Source organism: Pipistrellus kuhlii, unplaced genomic scaffold (assembly GCF_014108245.1).
Source record: "Pipistrellus kuhlii isolate mPipKuh1 unplaced genomic scaffold, mPipKuh1.p scaffold_m20_p_4, whole genome shotgun sequence".
Lineage (NCBI taxonomy): Eukaryota > Metazoa > Chordata > Mammalia > Chiroptera > Vespertilionidae > Pipistrellus > Pipistrellus kuhlii.
The window spans coordinates 60,741,593-60,754,142 of NW_023425540.1; the positions used below are offsets into that span (position 1 = coordinate 60,741,593).

The window sequence follows — 12,550 nt, forward strand, 5'->3', positions numbered from 1 at the left end:
GAGGGCAGTTCTCGGGTGATGTACCCCCAAATCGGGCTCCTTCCTCTCTGGTTCTGGGTGAGTCACCTGAGAACTGCTGCCGCCAAATCACCGCAGCTCAGCAACTCCTGCATTGAGTGTCTGCCCCCTACTGGTCAGTGTGTATCATAGCTACCGGTTGGAGTATTTGCCCCCTGGTGGTCATTGCTGGTCAGTCAGTCATTTAGGCTTTTATACTGGTCTGTCAGTCGCTTAGGCTTTTAAGGACAGGAAAGAAACATAGGAAAAGATAAAGCTTTATTAGTGGGTTACTGAATTTTTTAAATTTATTTTTCATTAATGCATTAAGAAGTATTTATAATATAGCCTTCTGTAACTCTAGTCTTCAGACTGATGTAATCTAGGAATTGTGACTAACTGAAATATATCTCTTTTGACTTCAGTTATGAAATCATGTTAGGAAATCTGATCACCCTGCCTTTTGATTCCCAGTTTTATAGCATTGCTCCATACCTTTTAGTTTCCAGTATTGCTATAAAAAAGCCTGTAATAATTCTGAGTAGTTATTCTTTGCATGTGATCTGTTTTTACTGTCCAGAATACATGTAAACTCTTGTTTGTAGTTTTTAAAGTTTCACAGACCCTTGCTATCAGTCAATTTTCATCAAATGTGTTGGGAACTTGATGGACCCTTTTGTTCTGAAAACTTCTCCTCCTTGCTTGAAAAATTTATCAGTTTTCAGTGTTCTTTTTTTTGAATCTTTTATTCAGCATTCCTCTGCTCTGTCCTTTTTTAATTCTTTCTCCTCTGTTTTCTATCTTTTTACCATTTGACCCTATTTTCTTAATGTTTTTCTCAACTTTATTTTTCAGTCTTTCTCATGAGTATTAAAATTTCTCCTTATATTTTTACTTTTCCTAAGCTCTTTTTGATCTCTGAATGTTACTGTTTTCTAACATGCCTTTCTTTTCTTGTTTCTTATTCTGATATTATGGTATATATTTTAAAATTTTTCTTCTCCCTACTTGGTTTGTTTCCTTTGAGTTGCTTCACTTCTCCCCCCTATTTTGTCCTTAGTTTTTATGTTAGGTGTCGAATATCCTTTGTTGTCTGCTCTTATCTAAGGCTAGGATAGTAAAAGCAAATTGGAAGCTCTGAATCCATGATTAGAAGTTGTCTATATGAGCTTTACTTGAGTTGATCAGGCAGTTTTAACTAGTGTAAGAATTGTAATTGGTGTAACAACAATCCCCCAAATCTTAGGGGTTTAACACAATAAAAGTTTATTTCTTACATCAAGTCCAGTATCGGTCATCCTGATCAGATAGAACCTTCCATGTGAGCATTTGTTTGTCATTTTTGAGAAAGGATCAAGAGAACTTCTGCATCTAGCCAACATGAAAGATTGTGCAGGAATTTTTGTGAATGAGGCTCATGTTTTTAACTGCATCATATTGTTTTTACTTCATTACCTGTGTGTGTGTGTGTGTGTGTGTATGTATGTAAACTCTTTGTAAGATAGCATAGATATTTGATAAGATAAAGAGATGTGGATCTCATCTTTTATTTTTTTAAAATTTTTCAATAAATCTTTATTGATCAGATTATTGCAATTGTTCCTCTTTTTCCCCTCATAACTCCCCTTCACCCAATTCCCACCCCACCCTCTGCCCTTATCCCTCCCACTGTTCTCATTCATAGGTCTATGATTTTTGTCCATTCTCTTCTCGCATTTCCCACACTCCTTTCCCCCCAAGAATTGTCAGTCCACTCCCTTTCTATGCTTCTGATTCTATTATATTCACCAGTTTATTCTGTTCATCAGATTTTTTATTCACTTGATTTTTAGATTCACTTATTGATAGATATGTATTTATTGTTCATAATTTTTATCTTTACCTTTTTTTCTTCTTCCTCTTCTTAAAGAATACCTTTCAGCATTTCATATAATGCTGGTTTAGCAGTGATGAACTCCTTTAGCTTTTTCTTATCTGTGAAGCTCTTTATCTGATCTTTAATTTTGAATTATAGCTTTGCTGGGTAGAGTAATCCGTGTTGTAGATTCTTGCTATTCATCACTTTGAATATTTCTTGCCAATCCCTCTGACCTGCATAGTTTCTGTTGAGGAATCAGCTGACAATCCTATGGGTACAGCCTTCTAGGTAACTGTTTTTCTCTTGCTGCTTTTAAGATTCTCTTTGTCTTTTGCCCTTGGCATTTTAATTATGATGGGTCTTGGTGTGGTCCTCTTTGGATTCCTTTTGTTCGGAGTTCTTTGCACTTCCTGGACTTGTATTTCTTATACTAAGTGGAAGTTTTCTGACATTATTTCTTCAAATAGTTTTTCAGTATCTTTGTCTCTCTCTTCTTATGGCACTCCCATAATTTGGATGTTGGTACACTTGAAGTTGTCCCAGAGGCTCCTTACACTATCTTCATATTTTTGGATTCTTTTTTCTTTTTCCAGTTGGGTGTTTTTTGCTTCTTTGTATTTCAAATCTTTGACTTGATTCTTGTGATTCTCTAGTCTGCTGTTGGATCTCTGTATATTATTTTTATTTCAGCCAGTGTATGCATAATTTCTAATTGGTCCTTTTTCATATCTTCGAGAGTCTAGCTAAATTTATCGGCAGTTTCTAGGAAATTCTTGAAAAACCTTATAACCGTGGTTTTGAACTTTATATCCAGTCGTTTGCTTTCCTCCATTTCTTTCATTTGTGACCTGTTTCTTTGTCTCTGCATTTTGGCTGCTTCCATGTGTTGATAGAGTGGCTTTGTGTGCTAGGTGTCCTATAGGTCCCAGTGGCTCAGCCTCCCCAGTTACCTGAGGTGGACACTCTTGGTGCACCCCTTTGTGGCCTGTGTGCATACTCTTGTTGTACTTAAGCCTTGATTGTTGTTGGTATTACTGGGAGGAATGGACCTCCAGGTCAATTGGCCATGAGGATCAGCTGTGTCTATGATGGGAGAACTTCTTTGCTCAGACACCCTTATGAGGCAAGACTTGCTTCAATGGGGCTCTGGTGTTTACTAAATCTGCCCCCTGAGTGTGTCCTTATGGATCTGAGGAGTTGCAATCTGGATGGTCCTACTCTGACCCCTGGGTACACTGGCTCTTGGATCTCCAAGGAGGTGCTAATTTAGCCTCTGCCTCTGACCACCCAGCAGGAGCTATGGGAGATCTGCAGATTCCTCTTCTTTGTTTGGGTTTTAAAGGTGCCCAGATGGAGAGCCAGCTGTGAAGCAATGCAAGCTACTGCTGGGCCTTGGGCCTTCTTTTGGATGTTCTGGGTCTCACTGACTCAGCTTGTTATATAAGTTTGTTATGTAAGTTTAGTTTTCAAAGGACCAGGTCATTCATATACAAAAGCATCTGTGAACAGCTCAGATGGGGTTGAGTCGCAGAGCAGAGCAAACAGCAATGGCTTCATGTCAGCCCTGCCCTAACAGGTCCCGGGTCTCAGTGTCCCTTGGTAATTGATGCAGGTACCTCTGAGAGAAAGCTGCCCTCAAGTTCTGCCCACTGCCAGACAGTCCAGTTTCTCCTCATATGAGTCTGGGTCCCCAGAGTCTTGCCCAAAACTGGAGTTCAGAGCAGTCGGAAGCTTTTGTCTCCCTCCTGCTTGAAAAAGACAACCATATACTCAGTTGCCAGCCCTCTCAGCACGCACCTCCGTACCTCTGCCTTTACTTCCACAGCTCCTCTGAGTCTCAGAGTGCTCTTCCTTCTAGTTGTTGAATTTCCACTCAGCCAGCTTCCTGTGGTTTTGGATGATGGCCATTTTGTCTTTTAGTTGTAGTTTTGATATTGTTGTGTGAGGCAGCAGTTCTGGTGTTTATCTATGCCACCATTTTGGTTTCTCACCATGGATTCTATCTTTTAGATTGCATATTAACTTATTCAGTATAATTTTATTGGTTACTCTAAGCCAACTAATTATTGAAAATTTCAGATTCAAAAAATATCTGGAGGAACTCAGAGTCTGGTAGAATTCAGATATGCACAAAGGAAATTTGAGCACTTTGTTATAAGCGTATAACAGAAATAGAAACAGTGAAGAAGGAACTAATTTTTCCTGAGAAAGTAAAAAAGGACTTCATAGAATTATCATGTTTCAGCTAAGTCTTAAAAGAATGTTGTTAGAGAATGGAGTGAGGAAGTAGGAAAATGTGAAGGGAGTAAATAGCGAGAACTTCAATATGGTTGGAGAAGATTGTATAGGGAAGAAGAAATAGATGAATTTCAAAACATAGATCTCAGTTAGATTTTGGAGGGTGTTTTATGGTATGGTAGGGAGTTTGGACTTTATTTTAGATCAAATGGAAACTGAAGAGCTTTAAGAAAGGAGGTAAAAGCCGAAACCCGTTTGACTCAGTGGTGGAGCGTCGGTCTGCAGACTGAAGGGTCCTGGGTTCGATTCCGGTCAAGGGCATGTACATTGGTTGCGGGCACATCCCCGGTGGGGGGTGTGCAAGAGGCAGCTGGTCGATGTTTCTCTCTGATGTTTCTAGCTCTCTATTTCTGTAAAAATATCAATAAAATATATATATATTTTTTTTAAAAAAGGAGGTAAAAATGTTTTTTTAGGAAGTAATTCTGGTGGCTTTTAGGATAGAGTAGAGAGAGGTGATAAAGTGAACATTTTGGTGGTTCTTACAGTATTCTGAGTAAGAATAAGAATCTGAGTTGAGAAATGTCTTTGACTATTTCTGAAATAGAATTAACAGGACTTGGAGACAGAATAGACATGTGAATTGAAAGGAAAGGAACCTTAAATATTTTTGCCTTGAGAGTCTGGTTAATGGTGCTGTTATTAAGTAAGATTAGGATATATTAAGAAAAATCGGTTTTAGAAAAAATGTAATGTTTTTAGTTTTCAAAATGTGGGTTTTAATATGACTTTATAGCTACAAGTGGAGATGTATAGTTGAAAGCTGGAAATACTATCTCAACTCAGAAAAAAATGTTACCTTCTTTTAGGTACTAGAGATATGGAACAATTAACGATTAGGGAGATAATAACATGGTTGAAACCACAGAGTAGAAAAGGTCATCCCAGGGCCACCATTTAGCTCTAGAGATGAAGACTAGAAGGAGGTGACAATGAAGCAAACATGATGAAGGAAAAGGGCAACTGTCTTATACAGTGCTCCCCCCTTTCAACTTTTTAATGAAATATTTAATAGGTATAAAAGAATATTGATATATTAAATATCTGTAAAATATTATAAGTAATGCCCTAATTACTATGCATTCACCACTTTTTTTCAATTACCAATATCTTTGAAATCTTCCTGAATTTCTCTTGTATTTCATCCTGTTTCCTCTCTATAACTACCATTTTGAATTTTAAAAATAATATTATATTTTTATTTTGCTACATATTTTTGTCTTTAAGTAATTTATTGTTTAGTCTTGCATGTTTTTGAACTAAAAATAAAATCATGATGTTTATCATCTTTGACTTAATTTAAAAACAAAATTTCTAAGATCACCATTGGCATCATATCTACTGTAGTCATTAATTTTCATTGCTGTGCAATTCCCTGCACAACTAAACCACAGTTTATACATTCTGGGATTAATATATGTTTATATTATAGCTTTCTTATTGATATAAACAGTGCTGCTATAAGCAGTCTTGCAAACATTTTTTTATAATTTCTCTAGGACATAACTAGGAGTTGAATAACATTGTCCTAGGGTACTTGCATGTTTAGCTTTACTATGCAATTTTGGTCTCTTTTCAGAAGTGGTACCAATTTATAGTTCTTCTAGTACTATATAAGTGCTTTGTTGTTATGCATTCTTGACAATACTTGATATTTTTGCACATATTTACATGTCTTCATCCATAGTATGGTTACTTGATGATGTGATTGTAGTTTAAATTAGCAGGTGATTCCCCTCTCTTCACCCCCTTTCTCTTTTGTTGCTGTGAGAATATGAGCATCTTACATACTTTATTCCTCATTCTGGTTTCCATTTTTCTTTTTAAATTACATTAATTGGGGACAACATTAGTTAATAGTATTATACAAGTTTCAAATGTACATTTTTATGATACATGATTTGTATATTGCACCCTGGCTCGGTAGCTTAGTTGGTCAGAGCATTATATTAATATGCCAAGGTTGCAGATCTGATCCCCAGTCAGGGCACATACAAGAATCCATTTTCTGATAAGATATAAAGTTGAGTAAGATGAATGGCCTCTTACCTCAATTTGCATTTAGTAAAGCTTACTTAATTAGAAGCTCCAGACTTTGTTCCATTAAAAAATAGATTAGCTATATGAATTATTTATAGCATCTCTATTTCAGTTTACTCATTTGTAAAACAGTGGGCTTTAACTATTTAATATCTAGTGTCCCTTTTACTAATATCTATAATTCCCTTGTCTAATTTTTTTTTGTTGGTCTTGAAACTTAGAAATAAGTAGTTACAATATATTGTAGTGGTTAACTATAAAACATTGACTTTTGTTTTGTTTTCCATAAGAAAATGTTGGGTTCTGTTTCTGTAAGATGTGATAATGTTAGTTCTTCAAGGAACTATCAGGTGAATTTCCCATCACTATCTTTCATTTTAAAAATTATATTTTATTGATAATTTTTTTTCAATTACAGTTGACATAAAATATTGTTAGCTTTATCTATATAACTTACAAAGTGATCACCCCAATAAATCTAGTACCCATCTGACATACATAGTTATTAACATCATTTATTATTATTATTACTATTTTAAATCCTCACCCTAGAATATGTTTTTTATTGACTGTTTTGTAACTAGCAATTTGGACTTCTGAATCTCTTCCCCTTTTTTTACCCATTCTTCCAACCTCCCTCCATCTGATAGCCATCAAAATGTTCTCTCTATCTATGATTTTGTTTATGTTTCATGTGTTCATTTATTTATTTTTTTTTCATTTCACATATAAGTAAAATCATATGGTATTTGTCATTCTGTGTATGACTTATTTCATTTAGCAAAAAATGCTTTAGGTCCAGCCATATTGTTGCAAATGTCAAGAATTCACTTTTTATGGCTGAGTAATATTTCATTGTATATATGTACCCTTTTTTTCCATTCATCTATTGGTGGATACTTAAGTTGTTTCCATATCTTGGCTACTGTAAATAATGCTGCAGTGAGTATATGGATTCTTCTGTCCTTTTAAATTAGTGTTTTGAATTTCTTTGGATAAATACCAAGAAGTGAAATTGCTGGGTTTTTCTTTGTCTCTTGTTATAGCCTTTGTTTTAAAGTTTATTTTGTCTGGTATAAGTATTGCTACCTCAGCTGTTCATTTTTTTTTAATTTCCACTTTCAAAACATTTCTTTTTCCATCTCTTTATTTTCAGTCTCTGTGTGTCTTTCCATCTAAAGTGAGTCTCTTTAGACAATGTATGTAAGGGTCTTGGTTACTTATCCGTTCAGCTACCCTATGTCTTTGATTGGAGCATTTAATCCATTTACTTTTAAAGTAATTGTTGGTAGATATGTACTTGACATTTTATTATTCATAATTTTGATCTTTTTTTTCTTTCTTCTTAAAGACATCCCTTTAACATTCTTGTAATACTGGTTTGGTAGTGATGAATTTCTTCAGCTTTTTCTTGTTTGGGAAGCATTTTATCTCTCCTTTGATTCTAAATGATAGATTTGCTGGATAGAGTAATATTGGTTGTAGTCCCTTGCTTTTCATCACTTTGAATACATTATGCTTATCCTTTCTGGCCTGAAATGTTTCTGTTAGGAAATCAGCTGGCAGTTTTATAGGTAGGTAACAATCTGTCTTTCTTTTGTTGCTATTTAGAGTCTCTCTTTGTCTTTAACCTTTGGCATCATAATTTTAATTATGATATCTTGGCATCGGCCTCTTTGGGTTCATCTTCTTTAGGACTCTGTGCTTCCCGGGCTTATATGTTTATTTTCTTTGCCAGGTTATGGAAGTTTCCGGTCATTCGTTCTTCAGATAGGTTTTCAATCCCTGGCTATCTCTTCTCCTCCTGGTACTCCCTTTGATGTGAATGATGGTGTGCTTGAAATTGTCCTTGAGGCCCCTGAAACAATACTTGTTTTTTGTTTTGTTTTGTTTTGTTTTTTGTTTCTTTCTGCTGTACTGATTAGGTGTTTTCTCCTATCTTATTTTCCAAATTGCTGATTCAATTCTTTGATTCATCTAATATATTGTTGATTTTCTCTAATGTATTCTTCATCTCAGTTATTATATTCTTCATTTCTGACTATTCTTTTTTATGTTTTCTTTCTCCATTTTTATGTTTCTTGTCTCTTGGTTGATCTCACTGAGATAATTGAGCATACTTATAACCAGTGGTTTGAACTCTGTATCTGGTAGATTGTTTGTCTCAATTTTGTTTAGTTCTTTTTCTGTAGTTGTGTTCTGTTCTTTCATTTGGGACATGTTTCTTTATTCCCATGTGCTGGTTTCTGTGTATTAGGTAGAGCTGCCATCTTTCTTGGTCTTGATAGAATGGCCTGATGGACTGTCATGAGGGGCCCAGTGAGCCAGTCATGTTGGTTGTGTGTTCCTCTTGTTGTAGTTGAGCCTTGATTACTGTTGACACATCAATAGGAGAGGTTGACCCTCTGGATGATTGGTTGAGAGGACTGGCTCTAACCACCATGGAGGAGCTGTTGTGCAGGGGTTGGCCCTATAGAGCCGGATTTGCTGTAGGGTTCTGACACCTGCAAAGTCTGCACTTTGAGTGTGTCCCAACCTTTGTTGGGAGGGACTCTGGTGCATGTCAAAGTTAGCTGTTGCCTTTGCCCTATCTGGGCTATTTGGTATGTGCTGCAAAGTGATGTACAGATAGTTGCCCCTTGACTGAATTTGGAGGTGCCTTGGAGAGCCTAAGGTGACTGAGGCTGACTACCAGTATTGTCAGGCTTGGGGCTGCTTTGCAAGAGATACGGGGCACAGTAAGGACAGATACTGCTTCTTTGGAGTTTGTGGACCTTTAAGAGATTTTAGGAAAGTCTGAAGCATGAGCCAAGATAGACTGTATAGAAAAGCACTGGAAGTGGCTTGGGTGTACTTGCAAGTTGGGTGAGATGGAGTCTCGGAATCATCAGGGTTGGGTTAACTGTGTTTGCTAGGTGGATGGAGGTTAAGATAACAGCACCCACCTGCAAGTGCAGGACGGGTTGAGGGAGGGATCAACAAAAGAACAGTGTTCTCTGCCAGCACTTCTGTCTGGGCAAAAGCTGCCCCTCTAGCCCTCATCCTGAAGCCAAATAAATCAGTTCTGCTCCATATGTTCCTGGAACCTTTTGAGCTGCCTCCCCAGAGCGAGTGAATCTGTCAGCAAGTAAGTCTGTGTGCCAGCCCTTTAAGACAAATGCTTGGAACTCCAGCAACCCTCCATCTCACTCAGCCACAGTCCCTCTGGTTTTTATTGTCAGAAGATACCGGGATTTCTCTTCCCAACCCTGGAATCCTGGTCTGGGTAGCCTAGTATGGGGCTAGGACTCCTTGCTACTTAGGAGGCACCTAAGCAGCCAAGAGATGCCTCTCAATTTTTAGCCACCACATGTGGGTGTTGGACCAGCCCATTCAGCATCTTCATTGTCCACCCCCCTTTACTGTACGTGACTTCTTCAGTATATCTTAGTATATCTATTCAGCTAGTCTTCAGGAGTTTCTCAATGATAGTTTTCTTATAGTAGTTTCTTTGTAATTTTGATGTCGTCGTGGGAGGAGGTGAGCACAGCATTTTCCACTCCACCATCTTAACCAGAAACCTATTTTTTTAAATTTTAAATGCTGTTAAACCTACAAATCCAATCCTAACATATATAAATTATTCTTTCTCAGAGTGAAGATACACAACAGCAAATCATCAGGGAGACATTCCATTTGGTATCTAAGAGAGATGAAAATGTTTGTAATTTCTTAGAAGGAGGATTGTAAGTAAAGCATTTCATACACAATTCTAATCTTTGTATGTTTAGAGTATATACTGTTTAATCTGTTTATGGTAAAAGTTTTAAAATTTTAATTAATTTGATCAGGTGAATTAATTGCCATCTATTATATGTTAGCTATAAATCTAACTTAAAATTTTTTTTAGCCTGACTGGCATGGCTCAGTGATTGAGTGTCAACCTATGAACCAGGAGATCATGGTTGAATTCCTAGTTTGCGGGCTTAGTCCTTCATGTGGGGTATGCAGGAGGCAGCTGATCAGTGATTTTCTCTCATCATTGATGTTTTTTTCTCTCTGTCTCTGAAATCAACAAAAATATATTTAAAAAAAATAATTTTTTAAAGATATACAATATTTTTTGTTTTTTTTAAGAATTTCATAAAAGTATTTTATATAAGGCAATATATTCATATGGTGAAAATTTGAACATTATAAGAAAGTATAAAATGTAAAATGTAAATCAAAAGCCAGTTTCTCTCTCTCTCTATGAATTTTAGTCCTCCTTCCCAATATCTTGTGTGTCTTTCTAGAAAATTAATTTTGTATTGACTATCGTATAAAAGTGTGATCTTAAGATCAAACAATTATGCTAGTTTGCATATTTCTTGTTTTCACTTAGTAATTTGAAAAGCTTTGCCATATAAACACATCTAGAGCAACTTTATTCTTTGTAATGACTACAAGGCTATTCCTTAGAGTGAATAGATCTGTTCACTAAGTTTTAGATTACATACTTTATTTTATTATTACATACAAGACTGAAGTCTTCTTTTCAAATCTATGTCTATATGTGTGCTGTGTGTATGTACAGGCATTTCTGTATATAAATTAGAATTCAGCTAATATATTTTTCTATTTTAAATGAAAAATAAGAATTACTTATATTTTGTAGTGTTATGAATAATCAGTTAGTCAGAGAAGCCTACACTTTTTTATTTTAAGGTATATAATGCATATTATGAAAAATATATGCATTTTTTTATCTGAACATTTTACCTCATAGAAAGTTTATCTGAAATCACTCTTAACTGAACTTTTTACCTCATTAAAAGTTTACTTTCACTTCATAAAAGATTATATCATGCTCCACTTAAATTTATAAATATTTGTAAGTTTTGCTATTAACTTAAGGCTATCAATTTAATAGTTGAGACAGGTACACCTGGTTTCTGTTTTTACATTTTAATTGTATTTTCTTATTTCTCTAACACCTTTATAATTTAATGTCTTTGCCTTCACTGTTACTTTCTATCATATCAGTCTCTTAAACTCTTATCTCATTAGAAACTTACCACCCACCATAGTACACTGCATGTGGTAGACATGCAAAAACCTAATTAATCTAATCAGGCACTGTTTTAACTATAAATTATGGCTTTACTTTGTGATTATTCTTTTCCTACCTTATAAAAAATAGATATCAAATATTGCATCAGAGATAAGAATACACATCTGGTCTAGTCCTAGTTTTGTCACTAATATGCTGGTTTTTTTGGTCAGGTAACAAAATCTTCTACCTCAGTTTTTATCTGGTATTTGGACTAAGAAGATTTCCTGTGGTTTTATATGGTGTATTGCATTCCATATAAGAATTTGTATCAGTATTGTACTGTAGTTTAAAGATTAAATTATATTTTTAAAGGTAAATATATACTTGCCATATTAATATCTTTGCTTTCTTTTAATAACATAGCTTTTTTAACCACATTAATAGCCATTTAATAATGCCAAAAGTTTGGTCTCCTCTTAATCTGCTGCTTATTCTCTTTTTGTGTCTTTCACGGAACAATTGCAATAATAACCTATAAAAATAATCTTAGAGAATCTTTAAAGTGTACATATTTTCTAACTGAATCTTTTCTATAAACATATCTAGCATAGTTAAAAAATTTTTGTCAAAGAGACATAAGGTAGAGAAATTGTTTCTATAGAACTTATAATTTCAGTATTACTTTTATCTACCGATTTTATTTTATTTTTTTGTTAATCCCCATCCCAAGGATATTTTTCCATTGAATTTTTAGAGAGAGTGGAAGGGAGAGGGAGAAATAAGAGAGAGAAACATCGATGTGGGACAGTCAGGTCTATTGGTTGCCTGACCAGGACCAGGGATCGAGCCTGCAACTGAGGTATCCACCCTTGACCAAAATTGAACCCATGACCCTTCAGTTCACGGGCTGATTTCTCTATCCACTGAGCCTAACCAGCTAGAGCTTCAGTGTTACTTTTACTAAGTAAGTAATCTGTGCCATTTCCCCTTTTTTGAGTGTTAAGTTAGCTTTAATTACATTTAGTCTTGATTTTATGTTAGCATTAGAAGGTCTTTTGAGAAGATGAAAAAACTAATTCATAGTGAACTTTACTATGATAGCTAAACTATATTTAGAAAAATGTAAGATGTTTGAAAAGATTATTTTTTAAATGGTATAATTCTAACAAATATACATAAAGACATTTGATTAAAGAATTGAGTTTTTGTTGTTTTGTATTTATATTTCAAAACAAAATGTGTTTTTGGTGATTCTATTGGGAAATCTGTCCAACTTAAGTAGAAATGTCTTTTTTTTTTTTTTTTTTCCTCCTCTCATTTCTAATCAGTCTTAAGCTTGTGGC

The 12,550-nt window shown here is 35.2% G+C and overlaps 1 protein-coding gene across 6 annotated transcripts in view; it reads left to right on the plus strand.

Moving 5' to 3' along the window:
- Positions 1–12,550, plus strand: part of AP3S1 (adaptor related protein complex 3 subunit sigma 1) — a 50,221-nt gene that overhangs the window by 9,896 nt on the left and 27,775 nt on the right. For 5 of the 6 annotated variants that reach the window (XR_004983176.2, XM_036411209.2, XM_036411205.2 and 2 more), the window contains exon 2: positions 9,827–9,918. The exons of the other annotated variant lie outside the window; for it this stretch is intronic. Coding sequence is in view for 4 of the 5 variants with exons in the window: in XM_036411209.2 (XP_036267102.1) it covers positions 9,827–9,918 (92 nt within the window). In the remaining variant the exon portion in view is untranslated. The remainder of the gene's footprint in view (positions 1–9,826; positions 9,919–12,550) is intronic. 6 annotated transcript variants of the gene reach the window in all.